The following is a 15,516-nucleotide window of genomic DNA, read 5'->3' as shown; positions in this document are numbered from 1 at the left end:
TTATTATTACTTTTTCAATCTTAGCGTTTCAATACAAGGTTTACTTACTCGTAAGTAATATATTTATTATTTTTTTTTATCGATAAATGTTTTAGTATCTCAAGCCCGTAGGGCAACGTGTGCATCGAAATTCGTCTCGGGATGAGAACACGTGTCATTCGGATTGGCCACCACTCGAGTATATTATATTTATGCATATTTCTCTGTGTATCTTTATGAGAAAAATATCAATAATAATAATAATAATACGTACGGTGCTATAATAAATATATATTCCACAATTGTGTCTTGGTATACAAACAATACGTAATATTATGTTTAGTACCTGAATATAATGAAATGTGTAACAGTGCAGCGCAATGAAAAGGAAGCTAGTTTTAGATTTTATTTTTCAATAATTTTTAAGGGTAACAATTTTCGACGAAACGTATTATTCATTCATTTGTTTATTTAATATAAAATGTTATTTGACGAATATTTAAATAATATAACAGAAAAAACGTTATCTCTCTCGACTTTTAAAAAACACACCATGTTCGGATACAAAGATGGATAACAATCTTCTCAAATCTAATAAAATGTAAATGTATATGCGTATCTTCTCAGTCTCTTATTTACCCCCGATACCGTTTAATTGTTTAAGTGTAGCCTTTTCCACTGGCAACATGGATTTACTCGACCTTGACCAGTTCTTGTTTATTTATTTATTTTTAATAACATTTTCTAAGTGTAGTAACAGTTTATACATTACATCAAATAAAAGTTATTATATTATTATCATTTTATTTTATGCAAATTCTTGAAACTTGCTATATCAAAACTATGACCCAAATACGTTTTATTCGATAGCACCTGAAAAACACATTACTGTAAACATTAATAAGTGATATGCTCATATGGCTTACAAACGATCATAAATAAAAAAATATTATAAACAATAATCTGAGTTATCGATTCAAACATGTTTACAAAATATTATTTTTTAGCATACGGTCGCTAATCACTTGCAGATGCTTTATAAAATGTTTTAGTACAATTTAATTAAGTTTATATGGTGAATAATACACATTAAAAATATATAACTATAAGGATTTAATATGTAAAACTAAAGAAGACCATTATCTGTAAGCAACCAACAAATATTAATTATTTAGTTTTGTAAAATATTATGTATTTACGTCAGCCATCTAAAAGCATAATATTATAAAGAGTAAATAAATAATAATGGTACCTATAATAACTAGTAAAAGAGCAATTTATTTTTAACGTTCCATAGCTACAAGGTTTTACATGATATCAAATACATTTTATGATACGTATAATATATAATAAATTTTTTGTGGTTTAATAATTAATACAAGTATATTTACTTCGTGCTCATAAATGGTAAAAGACTCTTATTTATGACTTAGTGTACCAATAAAACTAAAAATGAAGTAAGATACTAGAAAAGGTCATAGGTAATGATTATGTTATTAACAATATTGTAAATCCTCTAAAAACATGACCATCTATACAAATAATTTAATTAGTTTTAAATAGAACAGGAAGTACCTATAAGACTAAAGTTTTAACTGCCATTTTATGTGCATATTATTACCGTAGGTATATCTCAGGAATAATAAAAGTTAATAATAACGTTTATTCTAGTAAATACGTGTCATTAAAATGATCAGATTTTTTTCTAATAACGATATTGTAACAATTATAAAATTTCCAATATAATGTAATAAATAATAATAAATAACAATTGTACATTTTATTAATTATATAGTGAACCATCATTTTAACAGGAAAAATAATAATAAGCATTTAAACAAGTAAGTAAATAACCTTAAAAGCAACTACTTTTTTCTTATTAATAATTTTACTTCTTTATTTTCTTGTTGAACAGAGTCAAAAATATTTTCTGTTAATATTATATTCATTATTCATAATTGAAACAGAAAACTTTTATCTCAAACAGTATTATTATTTCAGTTCTAACGCTTTTTTCTCCTACCGTCAATGTATACGTTTTATTTTCACGATGTCAAAGAGAAGAGTTTTCATCTCACAAAATGTATTTTATAATTTTGACGTTTCAAATAATTGTTGACGAAATATGAACCAAGACCAGCCGTCTTAGTATCCTGGCATTAATGAATTACGACTATTAGGGTGTAAGTTCAGTACTAGGTATTTTAATGTTTGGCCGAGTTTCTTAGTCACCACAGATGTATACGAGTATATATTTACTTTTGTCTAATCAATTTAATATTTGCTTCGAAATCGTATAAATAAATGAAATGGATATGCTATAAAAATAATTATTTTATCGATGTACTCCATCATTATTTTTCAGATAATATTTAAGAAAAATATACACACACACACCCACACCTAAAATCAATAAAAAATTACCTACCAATATCACTATTTGACCAATATCCAATAAAATAAATGTTATTCTGATATAACAAGTCTAAATTTAATAAGTCAAATATTATGTTTAATATTTTACGAACATCTGATCTACCTACAGTCCTACACAAATTATTTTAAAATATAATATAATATGTACAACTTACGTAGTACGAAATAAAAAATAAAATCCAATTAAATAATTTAATTATATATATATTATAACAATAAACTCTTATAAATAAAAAATATAATAATATTTTTCATACAAAATAATTTATGCGTTATGTATACTTATTATGTTGTAAACATTACAAGTTAAAACATAGTTGTAACGAAATCTCCTGCAGAGATCAAAAAACAAGTATAATAATTTATAATATATTATTATATTCTAGTTAATTTAATATAATATTTCTAATTAATATTATAATGATTGTACTTGCCTACGAATTTTGATTCGATATTAACAAAAAAAAATATTACGGATCAAAAACTCGATGATATTACTATTCGATATGTGTTTCATGAACAACGTTCAATAACTACACGAGAGATTCAATAGTAAAACTTACTTTGAATCACGACAATATAATATAAACTATAAACCAGATGCTTAATGACGTAATTATCAAACTATAGTAATTTATTTTATTTCAAATATGTCGACAGTAGTCAGTAATGCTATTTCCTAGAAGTCCACCACTGTTCTGGCCGTTTTCCATAATATAAGATATAGAAATTACGGCTATAGCCATTTTCCTCAAAAAACGAGATACCGTTTTCCTCCACTATCTATTTTCCTAAAAAAAAAAAAAAAAAAATGGTCTCGCCCGAAATTACGACCAACATATAGGTGATAATGTCAAAGACAATGTCCTAACTGTCCTGTTGCCTGTTCATCATGAAAATTGTGATCCGTCATTTTATTATGTGGTAAAAAAATTAAAACCAAAGAATAAATTTAAATATATAATGTGCAAATACTTAGTAAAATAATATCTTTATGATATTATTGTAATATATATTTCTACAATCCTTCATACAAAAGGTTCACAAAATATCTTATTCTGACATTATAATAACACGACCATACAAGTATTGTTTTTGTTTATTAAAATATTTTGAACCTTTATAAACCTTACTCGTTCTCAGTAAACACGTCGATTTAAAATAACATGCCAGTAAATAGCCCATATATCATATTTAATTCCATACACGACTATCTACTATTCTGGCTTACTTACCTTTTGTTTTTATGTATACAAATCTGAAGGGTCGTACATCATTTCCAAACGAACTATTATTATAGATACGAGTTTGTACTTAAAACGTTAAAATAAATATCAATTTTATTGTATTTTAAAAATGCAACTCCCTATAATCATCCTCTCTATTTATCGGTACAACAAATCAATAAAGTTTTAAATCGAATACAGCTAATACGGGGTTATTAGTAAAATAGTTATCGTCTATTCGCTTACCTCTATTTAGAATAGTTTTGTATTATTAATTATAAATCTCAACATTAAAGTTAATAATAATTCATATAAAATTACATGTTACAACTAATATAAATCAAAGAAATATTATTTAAAAACACAATAACTAACATTTCGCAGAATAGGTTTTTTAAAGTATCGATTCGGTCCAATGAAAAATAATTATTTTTTTATGTTTATGTGTATATATATATTAATGTATATAAATTATATTATATGTGTATTATGTATTTGCAATTATTATTTAAGAAGAATATTCAAACGAAAAATGTTTGAGAAAAAAAGCTACAACAGTAGTAGTAACTCAATTACTGTTTTATCCTACCTTTTACATTATCTTTTGTTAAGCTTTACACATAATTTATTTAAACAAATACTACATAGAATTATTGTTAAACAGTAATAATTATTAATTAATGATGGTTGATTATTTATAAATAAGCAGTTTGATTTTTGTAATTACTTAAAATAGTAGTTAAAACGAAAAAAAACTATAATAGTCTACAGTTTATTATAAAAATCCATAATTTTCAATAATTTTATTTTATTTTTAAGAAATAAAAAAAAGAAATTAAAATTACGACGCTTTACCTAACTACTGAATGAAATATAAGCATAGTACACTATATTTCTCGCCGCTACTTTGATCGAGAATCAAGCACTGTTTAAAGTAATTTACATTTATAGTCATTAGCTTAACGATAATACTGTTAAAAAGAATAGATCAGTTAAGTACCTAGATTTTTTCTTTAATAAAAAAATTATCAAAAAAATTTAGATTAATATAACTCATGCAAGCTATATAATAATGAGAACTTTTTATGCCTAAGTAAATTACAAGACATTATTGTATACACATTTAATAATTCTTCCATTTACTACGGTATTTTACAATTGCTACGTATGTCTGTATAATTATAAGTATCAGCCACTATCTATACAAAACAAAATAAATTCACTCAAAATGTTACGTTTCAACAATTCATTGATACAGTTGTCTTATAATAAACTATAGCATTTAATAAATAATTTATTAAAAAAAAAAAAGTTTAGTAACTGTAATTAAAATGTTTTTAATCCAGTTATTTTGATTCTAAATTAAATTTCCAGTAATGTAATAAAATATTTTGACAAGCTTTTGAATAAAATGTATAGTACAGTAACGCACTTATATTAAATAGCTACTCTACAAGGACGCATTGTTTTGTATTCACAAAAAAACACGCTTGATGAAATATGACTCATATTAATAAATATTAGATTTTATCCATTGAATAGTTTTTTACATACTATTTTAATAAATAATAATGATAACAATAAAATTATTTATAATAAGTTAACAAACGTAATAACAAGTTACATGATGCATTAATAATTTTATGAAATTCGTTATATTTGAAATACGAAATTAAACAGCACATAAATGCATTATTCGGTTATCATAAATGTTTGTTCAAAATTCATTTTAAAATTAACATAATAAGCTTAGAAATATATTAAATAATATGTTTTATAATTAAAATATTATTATCATCTTTATCTATATCATAAATAATTCATTTACATTTAATATGTTTTAAATTTAATCTATAACGAACTTTAATTGAATAGACTACAACAAAAATGTGTAGTTAACTGTTATACGATTATAATGTTGAAAAGTGTAAAACAAATACTCAATTATTTTAAATTTTACTTTAATATAAAATAACAATAGGAACTCTTATATTATATTTCTTATGCTCGTACGTTTTAGCTTTTATGATTTTTTTAGAACACTCTAATTATATTAAATATATTTTTTAAATCGTAATATAATACTAAATATTAAATTTGGTTATTTTCAATAATTCAATTTGGAATTTTATAATACATTAGTAGGAAGATAGTAATATTGTTTACGAACCACAAGTGCTATCTATTCCTATGTGTAATATACTTGAAAACGAAAAAAGTATAGAAAGTATGTCATGTTAATACAATGGTTAGAATATTCAACGACTAATGTTTTAGGTAATAATAATACACAAGAGCTCATAAAATATACAATCCGAATAATACAATTTATGAAGAACCGAAAAAATAATATTATTATTCACGTATAATGTTAACATTTCATTAATTTTCGAATGCCAGTAGTAATTATAAGGTTAATATAATAATATTAATACATTAAAAAAAAAAAAAAAAAAACAATGAATACACTCAAACAAAATATATTAATGCAACATAGTTGATTGATATTATAATAAATTGTGTACTTTGGCTTGACAATCGTTTTTCAAAAAAGTGTTAACTTAATAACGTTATAGGAACAATAAAAATAATACGCTTAATAATGTGTTATAACAACCTATGAACGAAACTAGTTTAAATTTAGAATTTATGATAAAATATTCGGATATGTTTCGATTTTTTTTTTAAAGCTGATGTTTTTTTATCTAACGAAATTTTACGATTTATTGTAGTATTTTCATAAAAAAATTTTATGAATACTATACCTATTTAAAAATGATAACATACAATATGATTTAAGTAAAAATAAAACACCGCTTACACAATTATTTTTCTGCAGTCATTTACTCAGCTAATTTATTGAAACATAATTCTTTCAGTTTCTCGAGTGTTTTTTTTTTAGGTACACATTATTTAATTTTTTGTGAAGTTCCTTGAATTCAATCCCTTCTGACATTATTTTCACCATATTCAATTATTATTAAAGCCTTTTTCATTAAATACTAAAGGACTATATAATATTATAAAATTGAATAGACTTTTGTATCAAAATAATAATTTCTTGGAATAATATTTTTTCTAATTTTTCTAATTCGCCAACCTAAAACTTTGGTATAAGTTATTTCTTTCGTTGTGTTCGTAACCCTTTTTATTTTACTCTCTCAAGTCTGAACTCATGAAATTTGAAGTACCTTTCGATTATGATAGTACCATGTTTGAAAGTTTTACAACTCCTCATTAGTTGTTTCTACTTCACTCGAAATTCTAGTTTCCAAACCATATTACACAGTTCCAAACTCTACATAACACAGTAAATAATTATACGTTGAACGAACGTGTATAACACTTAAATTAATACACTGATCAACGTTTAATATTCATAGACTTTTAGTTGAAATAGAATATAATTTGGTCAAAAGTAGCTATTTCACGAATAGTATGATTGTTTTAAACGTGATACACTAAATTTATTTATTTAACTCATAAAATGCGTACGTTTCAGTGTACTTTTTTAAGTATTTTTCATTAAAATCTCGTATAATATAATTACATATTATTTTGTGTATAAATAGCGTAGGTCAGGTTACAGATATATTTCGTGGAAAATTAATGTAAGATACGATTATACATAGCAAACAGCACGTGTTGAGATACGTTTTATATTTTATGTATAACTATTAACTATTAACTATTATTGTAGAACATGATTGTTTGAAGTGTACTATAGCATGAGTAATTATAGAACTTCCAAGCTCACAGTTTTAATGCACTGGCTTACGTTATAACCATCCCTTTATGGTTCAGGTTCAAAGATTAATTAGAACTTAATTTTTCTTTTAGTTAAAAAATCTGGTTTTAAGTTTTCATATTGATGACAGTTATAACTAACTATACAGTTCCTACTTATGACTTGATAAATACCTAATTCAAATATAATAAATATAGATATTTATTTCTAGGTACTTGTTTAATAAGTTACAGAATATTATATTGTGGTTTTCAATTGAAACTATCGACTCGTATGGGAACACATTTTTTTCACATTCTGAAAAATAATAACAACTATATTTTGTAAAGGTATCTTAAATATTTGAAGGGGAATAAAATACAAATATTTTCATGATAGTGCAATAGTACATGTTATGTATATATTATAAATTATAATAAATATGTACATTTCATAATATAGTATTATAAGTTTAAATGCAAGACTGGAAGATTTTGACTGTTTTTCTAGCCAATTTTTAGAAACCTTAACCAAACTACAACTTATGTATAAAAATGTTTCTTTTAGCATCTCTCTTGGTTGAGTCTAGAATTCACCAACAAATCAATAATTTTGAATGATAAGATATTTTTTTTTTTTTTTTAATGTTCTTTCATACTTGATCAATAAACAAATTAAAAAAAACTAAATTAATTTAATTAAATTATTATAACTTATAAGTTAAAATAATAACTAATTACTTTTTACTTTTTACTACATAATAACATAACTTATAACTTATTAGTCAGATAACATATTTAATTCTTAAAATAGTGACAAAATACATGTTTGTGTCTGCTGTCAGTTTCAAGTTTAATGTTGTTTAAAATCAAATTTAAGTTAATTAGAAATTCCAATTCTTCAATTAAATATACAAGTATAAAAGAAATAAGCACATGCATGATTAAGTATGTTTATCCAGTAGGCAGTCAAGTAACATTAATTTCAATAGCAAATTATATTAATTTATTTTAATCAAAATTAAAATATTGTGAAAACCCTCAATAGTTTTAAATTTTTTAAATAAATTTCCCTGATAAAAATAATTTAAAATAATATAATATAATATATATATTCTAAAGATGAGCATTGAATAGATACATATTGTATTATGCTTGCAAACCAAAGTTAACGATGATTTTAGTACACCAAAGAAAATATATTTTAAGTAAACCTTGTATCTGAAATTAAATTATAATTGCGAACATACATAAAATAAATTAAACGACGTTGTATGAGACATGAAATATTTTAGAAAATTTGTCAAAAAACAACTGTTATATTTATAAATACATACCAGATAGCGTTGATAAATTTATATGTAGGTTGTATAGTATTTGACTATAGAATTTAAAAAAATATAAGTTAGAGTAATGAGTATAATATAACACATTATAATTTATTATAAAACCACATTAAAAATAAATATAGTAATTACCTGATCACTGCTTAAACAGTTAATTGAAATAAATGTAATAATGTTTAATATTATTATTTATGAATTCTAAACAAACATATTTCATAATATAAAAGATAATATTTGCGTGTTTCATGGTATCCACTCAATAAATGCATTAAATTTTAATAATATTAATGATAATAGAAATTGTGTCGGTTTGTACAGGTGTTGACATCGACGACGACAACGACGGCTGCGATGATAACAGCGAATTCTCCGTCCGGTGACGTTCAACAACAACTGTTAAATCGGAAACGATATTCGGTCACCGACCTAATGGACAAACTACTGGAAGACATATACAGAGTGGGTGGTGGTGGCAGCGTAGCCTCTGAATCTTCGACAGACCATATGAATTGGAGCGACAGCGGCGGTAGAATAACGATTTCCTCGAACAACGGATGGTCCAAAAGACTGACAAGAAAAAGTAAAACTAAACTAATGCAGTTTATCACGTTTTATAATTAATAAATGGTGTGTTTGTAAATTTCTAACCCCTCTTCGTTCGATTTTTTTGTTATTCACACCAAATAAGAAACGAAATTTAATATTTTTATAACAGGTGTCTGATTTTTATACATAAATATTACATTAATAATTTACAGAAAAATATATAGACTATATAGTATATAGTATATATTTTATATTTTACACACTGCAACTACACTATATTATATAGACTTAAATGTATAATAATTTATCTGTATTTTGAAGTGAAAATGAAAAAGATATAAATTATGAAGTTATCTATTTAAAATATTCTAACAAGTGTTACAAACTATAGTAACTATAGCATTAATAATAATTTATACTTAAATATGACTATTTCTTCTTTTATCGAATTTATACAATAGAAATGCGATGAGCCATCGTAGATGATAAACTGCAGATACGAAGTCAAACAAACGATTTAACTTAAAATAAATATTATACTTTAAAGCTAAAATTGATAAAATGTGATGTATCTATAACGTCGGTCAAAATATAATGATTGAGTGTCTATTATAAAATAATGGATAAAAAAATGAATGAATATTTTTTTGATAACAGCTGTATAAAGTGCGTATTGACTATATAGATAATACTAATTCATAAATGAGAATTTCACTTATAATACTATTATTTTGGATTTTTAACGAATGCAACGTTATTCTTAAGTTATATAAAATAAAAATGGATCCCAGATAACAAAAAATTATAATCTTGAACCAGTTGTACAAAGATAAATCACAAATTTAAAGGTATTTTTAGGAAAGCTTAAATTCTTTTAAAATCTGTTGATGACCAAGACAAAATTAGAATTTTCAGGATAGTAAAAATTTCTAAAAATTTGTATTTATATTAATATTCATTAGTCATTATTCTGAAATAATGTCATAATTTTAGTAGTATAACATACTTCATAGTTCCAAGTAAATTGTCAGATTCATCAATAGAATCGAATGGTTTGGTTTATTTAAAAAATGTCGCATTTTGAATTTTTTCAATTAAGATTTTCTCGCAGATAATCATTTATTCAAAACCATTTTCATCGTTTTTGAAATTGGGTGGCGGCGATTCTATTGAAAACACATAATAATACATGTATTGGTGTCTTCACGAACCGCAGAAAACCATATTATAGTCAATTCATCCAACTCATTTTTATTGACGGATAATGGATATATTCAGTATAAGGGATATACGTACATTATTATTATAATATTATTCTGTTGGCGTACGGACGATGAATGTTACAATCAAGCGAAAATAATATCGACATTCATATTATCGTAGAATATTATACTTGCAACTGTTCGCTCAATATTTATACTTGTATAATATAATAATAACATGAAAGTCCAATAATATAATATAATATATTTTTACGTGCACGCCTACCTATTCTGACAGAGCTGAATAGATATCCCCATAATAATTTATTACGTACTCGTAGTTATTGGTTTTGAATGAGCAGTCCATTTTAAATAATATAATATAAACGAACGCTCGTTCACTTATTTTTCTTAGTTTGATTCTATCGTCAATACATTTATACGCGTGCTTTATAAATACTAAGTAATGCACAAATATATATAGTTGTGCATTTATGATAAGTATGCTTGAACCAAAAAATCAAAACAATTTAAATTTATTTTCATAATTCTTTCAAGTTTTTTACTTAGATATGACTAGGAAAAAAGTCAATGTAAAATATGGCAATATTATATTAACAATATCTTGGATGTCTTTCTAGGTATAAAAATTAGTTGAAGGCGATGAATAAAGTAATCTTATACATTTTTAATTTTCACTAAACTATCTATACTATAATTTATGTAACCACATTTATCAGAATTACAAATATAATATATTATTTTAACCGTACAAAATATTAATCATAAAATTTAAATTTATAACCCTCCCCTCCCGTCGTACTCGTTCATCGGTTCCATTCCATATACCATTCTCTTCCTCAAACTACTATTTTAATTCACCGATTATCCGTCTTATGCGCATTGCCAATACTGACCCTTCATTCCCCCTCTAAAACTTAGCCTCGTTTCCACAAAGCAAATTACTATTACTTATTATATTATATTCTGTATTTAAAGGGTTCGTCCCGTAATGTAATATAAAATAAAAATAAAACAAAATAAACACAAAAGGTATAATAATACATATTAGTAGTATTGCCAATATTCCACTCTCTTTGCCACGAGTATAAATTTAGTTTTATGATATTATACAATATTTTAAATGGAACTCACCAGCTAGATAGACGCAAAATATTCTCTTCGCCGGGCCGTGCGTTATATTTCACTCATTATTTTCCGCTCGTGCGCAAGTAAACATCCGCTCGAGAATAATGTTATACATTAAAACACCGTGTGACTTTGCGACAACGTCCACGGCAATCTTTTAACTATACGTGTCACGTTTAAAATTCATCCAGAAAATAAATACAAGATACATATTATATTATACTACGTTTATTACAAGAAGGAAAATATAAAATATTATTCGAGAACGACGATGAAATTATTTTTTTCCTAAGCATGAGACGTAAAAATCAACTGTAGATTCAATTAACAAACTAATTGTTGATTGATTAAGTTCTAACCATAAGTAGGTCGGATTTAATAAAAAATATTAATAATTTATCTACAAAAAAAGTTTACTAAAATTGTTTATCTTATCACTATTGTGATGGAAATAAATTATGTTTCAAAGAATAATCAAATTTTCCATACTGTACTTAAACAGTACAATACTTGTTAGTTACAGAACAGTACTTGTACTGTAACTATCCTCGCATCCTCATACATATCAAACTAAAGCGTCTTATTTGCTAGTCCATTTTTAGAATTCACGAGTTTTAATCTAACATATATACATATGGTTGTTATCTGGTATTCGGTAATCTGTATAGTTTCAATCACATACCTGAAATATACGTTTACGCTTACGTATTACGTTTCGCAAATCTAGACACATTTTTTGGTATATATTTTGACATTTTAAAGTAACGTGGGTAGACTACGTAAATTTAATCCATACATTCTTATTTTGTCTATAACTCATGAACGGCCAACTTGAAAATTCTGAAAATGAACTTACATTCTCGCAATAAATACATGCAAAATATTGAAGGGAATATTAATTTAGTCGCTACATCAAAGTAGGTATTAATATTATAATATTAATGAATCATGTTTTTTTTTTTCAAAAATGTAATTATTATTGTATCGTTTAACTTAAACCTATAAGCTATACTTCGATAGATTATCAAATCATTTCAGCTTAATGGATTATCAATTGCAATATTTAGTTGACATATCGTGATATTATTATAACATATTGTAATATACATAAATACATTATATACTTAAAAATAAAAATTATAGTGTCACAGATTTTGTTGCATGATTTGAACTATCTGCTTTTTAATATAAATACACTATGTATACTGCTAAAGTGTGTCATGCATACAGAAAATAGTAAATTTTGTGAAATCATAACATACTATTACCGCCACCCGTAAATAGAATAAAGTTGTTCATTATTTCATTTCATGTATACTAAATATGTAAAGATAAAAAAAAATGATAATATAGTATGCTACGTGAGTAGGAATATTGTACATGTATATAGTAAAACAATAGGTAGGTACTGCACTGCAATTGACGAAAACAAGATTATTATAATATAATATACATACATTAACCTAACTATACAGGCATCCTACTGTAACATCCTTTACAAAATGTGATAAGCTCACACGAAACATAAGTCGCAAAAACGGTTTTCTCTCACGTGCTTAAGTCTATAAATAGCAAAATGGCATAATAAAGAGAGAAAGGAGAGAGAAGGAGATCGTGACAAATGCGTAAAATGTATACCTACCTATATTATAATATAATTTATTCATACATAAATGCGATTGATTTATACAGAAAACAGTCCAAACATGTTTGATCAAGTATAAATTAACCAAATTATAGGCCATCCGTTGAAGGTAAAGCTTTTGTGATTGACAGAGATTTACTTGTTTGTGTTTCCATTCGAACAGATTTGTGGTCCACGAGTATAGTGATGCTTATCACTTTCATTTTGGGTTTCGTACGAAATCACGGTAGTATAAATGATACGATTCAGTTAAAAAAAAAAGAAAAAGAAAAGAAAAGTAGAACGCGCTAATTGAATTCGATGCATTACGCGATGACATTTATATTTGTTTTTTGTACGTAGTTGGTAAACTTATACAATGCTTTTTTTTCATTATTTTTTTGAAGAATTTTAATAATTTTGCTGTCGTGTACAACTAGGTATTTGATATATATATATTAAAATATATACAACACGCTTGGAAAGTAATCTATAATACCTTAGTTATTATTGTTTTATTATTTTTCATACAAAGAGAGTAAACAAATGTCATAATATTTTTATAAAAATATATATGAACTGCAGGTTATTACATTTATTAAATAGCTGACAATGATAACTTCTCAAAATTAATATTTATGTCTACTGTACAGACAAACTGATTTCATTAAGTATATAATATATTATATATGATGTGCTCTGAAATCAATTTTTATATCAAATCATATTTAACAATAATTTATTAATAGTAATACTATATTTTATGGATTTTGCACGTTAACCACTTTTGAATTTTGATAGCTTTCGACCAGATTTTATTTTTATGAATAAACACACCCGTCTGTAGATTAAGTTGCATGTACTTAGTTGAACTGATTTTGAGCTCGATATTTATGGTAATAATCGATATTATATATAAGAAAAGCACGTATTAGAAGTTGGTGAAAAAGCGATCGCTCCGCTCTAGATCTGTATTTATGTTCTATTAAATCATAATGTGCAAAAAGTATTATTTATCATTAAGTATATATCACTGAAATTGAAATAAATCAAACATTTTATGAAGTGCAAACATGTCTGGGTCTCGTCACTCCAATATTTTGAAAACATTTTTAATTCCAACTGTCTTTAGGGAAATAGTAGGGAAAAAACCCCTATCTCTAACAGATTAAATCTTCCCCTTTAAAAAATGCGAGCACTGCATGTTGTAGTGTATAGTATATGTATTATACATTTATGTTGTATGTTAATTATTATTATTGTTATTATTAGGCGTAGAAGAGCTATCTACAACGGTTGACTTGCTCAGAGACCAGTTGAATGTGTGCTGCGAAACGCTAGTTAAGGCACTGAAGAGGAGAGACATTTTGATAGCTCGCCGGGACGCTAAGTGCAACATGATCACAGCCCTATTACATGCGTACTCCATGAAACGAAGTAAGTAACGACTCAACAGCAGATTATGTAATAATATAATTTACCTATCTCACTACACATTAACACTACTAATACCATCATGGCCGAATTAATGTTTTTGCCTTGTCCATATATGCAAATAGGCAATGATACTTTAATCTCAGCCGTTAGGTTAAACGAACGAAAAATATGTTCTCTAATATTTTGTCACGACTTTTCAAAATGCTCTGTGTCTTCAGCATCAAATATTGTCTGTGTAAAACATGACTATACTTTATAAATTGATATCTTTCACTTGAGTATACCAATATTTTAATAGATTATAATTTATAATAATATGATCGATAGAGATTTGCACTGCAGGGACGATTCACGAGTTATTATTATATACAAATATTATAGTATACTAAAAGTTCACGCTGACTACGATCCCGTGAAACTGACGAGAGTTACCAAAAATCTTTCCAACAGTGATTTCGAAATATGATATAAAAGGCTCGTCGGACAAAAGCCAAACGTTTGTCACTGTCATACACACACACACACACACATACGCATACACGTTCACGAATAATAAAATAGAATATACATATAGTGTATTTAAGTATATATTTAGTCGAACCTCGGCGCCCCTTGACCCCTTTCCACACGTGCTCGTTGTATCACGATGGAGACAGCGACACTGTGGCAGTACACAATATAAAAACATTATAGAAGTCTGGATGTTTAGAAGGCTTTTTCAAGCAACTGTCAGACTTGGTTTGCGGTCGATTCGCCAGAAAATGACAATGTGGAGATAATAAATAATATGTTCATTTCAGTTTGGGTTTTTGGCACACTGCTATTTCCGACTACAAACTGCTATG

The 15,516-nt window shown here is 25.7% G+C and overlaps 1 protein-coding gene across 3 annotated transcripts in view; it reads left to right on the top strand.

Moving 5' to 3' along the window:
• The window catches only part of LOC114119611 (TBC1 domain family member 30-like), a 38,056-nt gene that overhangs the window by 3,494 nt on the left and 19,046 nt on the right, over positions 1 to 15,516 (top strand). For all 3 annotated transcript variants that reach the window (XM_050204847.1, XM_027981221.2, XM_027981222.2), the window contains exons 2-3: positions 9,032 to 9,293; positions 14,507 to 14,671. In XM_050204847.1, coding sequence (XP_050060804.1) covers positions 9,065 to 9,293; positions 14,507 to 14,671 — 394 coding nt within the window. In that variant the 5' untranslated portion in view covers positions 9,032 to 9,064. The remainder of the gene's footprint in view (positions 1 to 9,031; positions 9,294 to 14,506; positions 14,672 to 15,516) is intronic.

This window comes from Aphis gossypii, chromosome 1, assembly GCF_020184175.1.
Source record: "Aphis gossypii isolate Hap1 chromosome 1, ASM2018417v2, whole genome shotgun sequence".
Lineage (NCBI taxonomy): Eukaryota > Metazoa > Arthropoda > Insecta > Hemiptera > Aphididae > Aphis > Aphis gossypii.
This window is presented reverse-complemented; position numbering and strand designations above follow the sequence as displayed.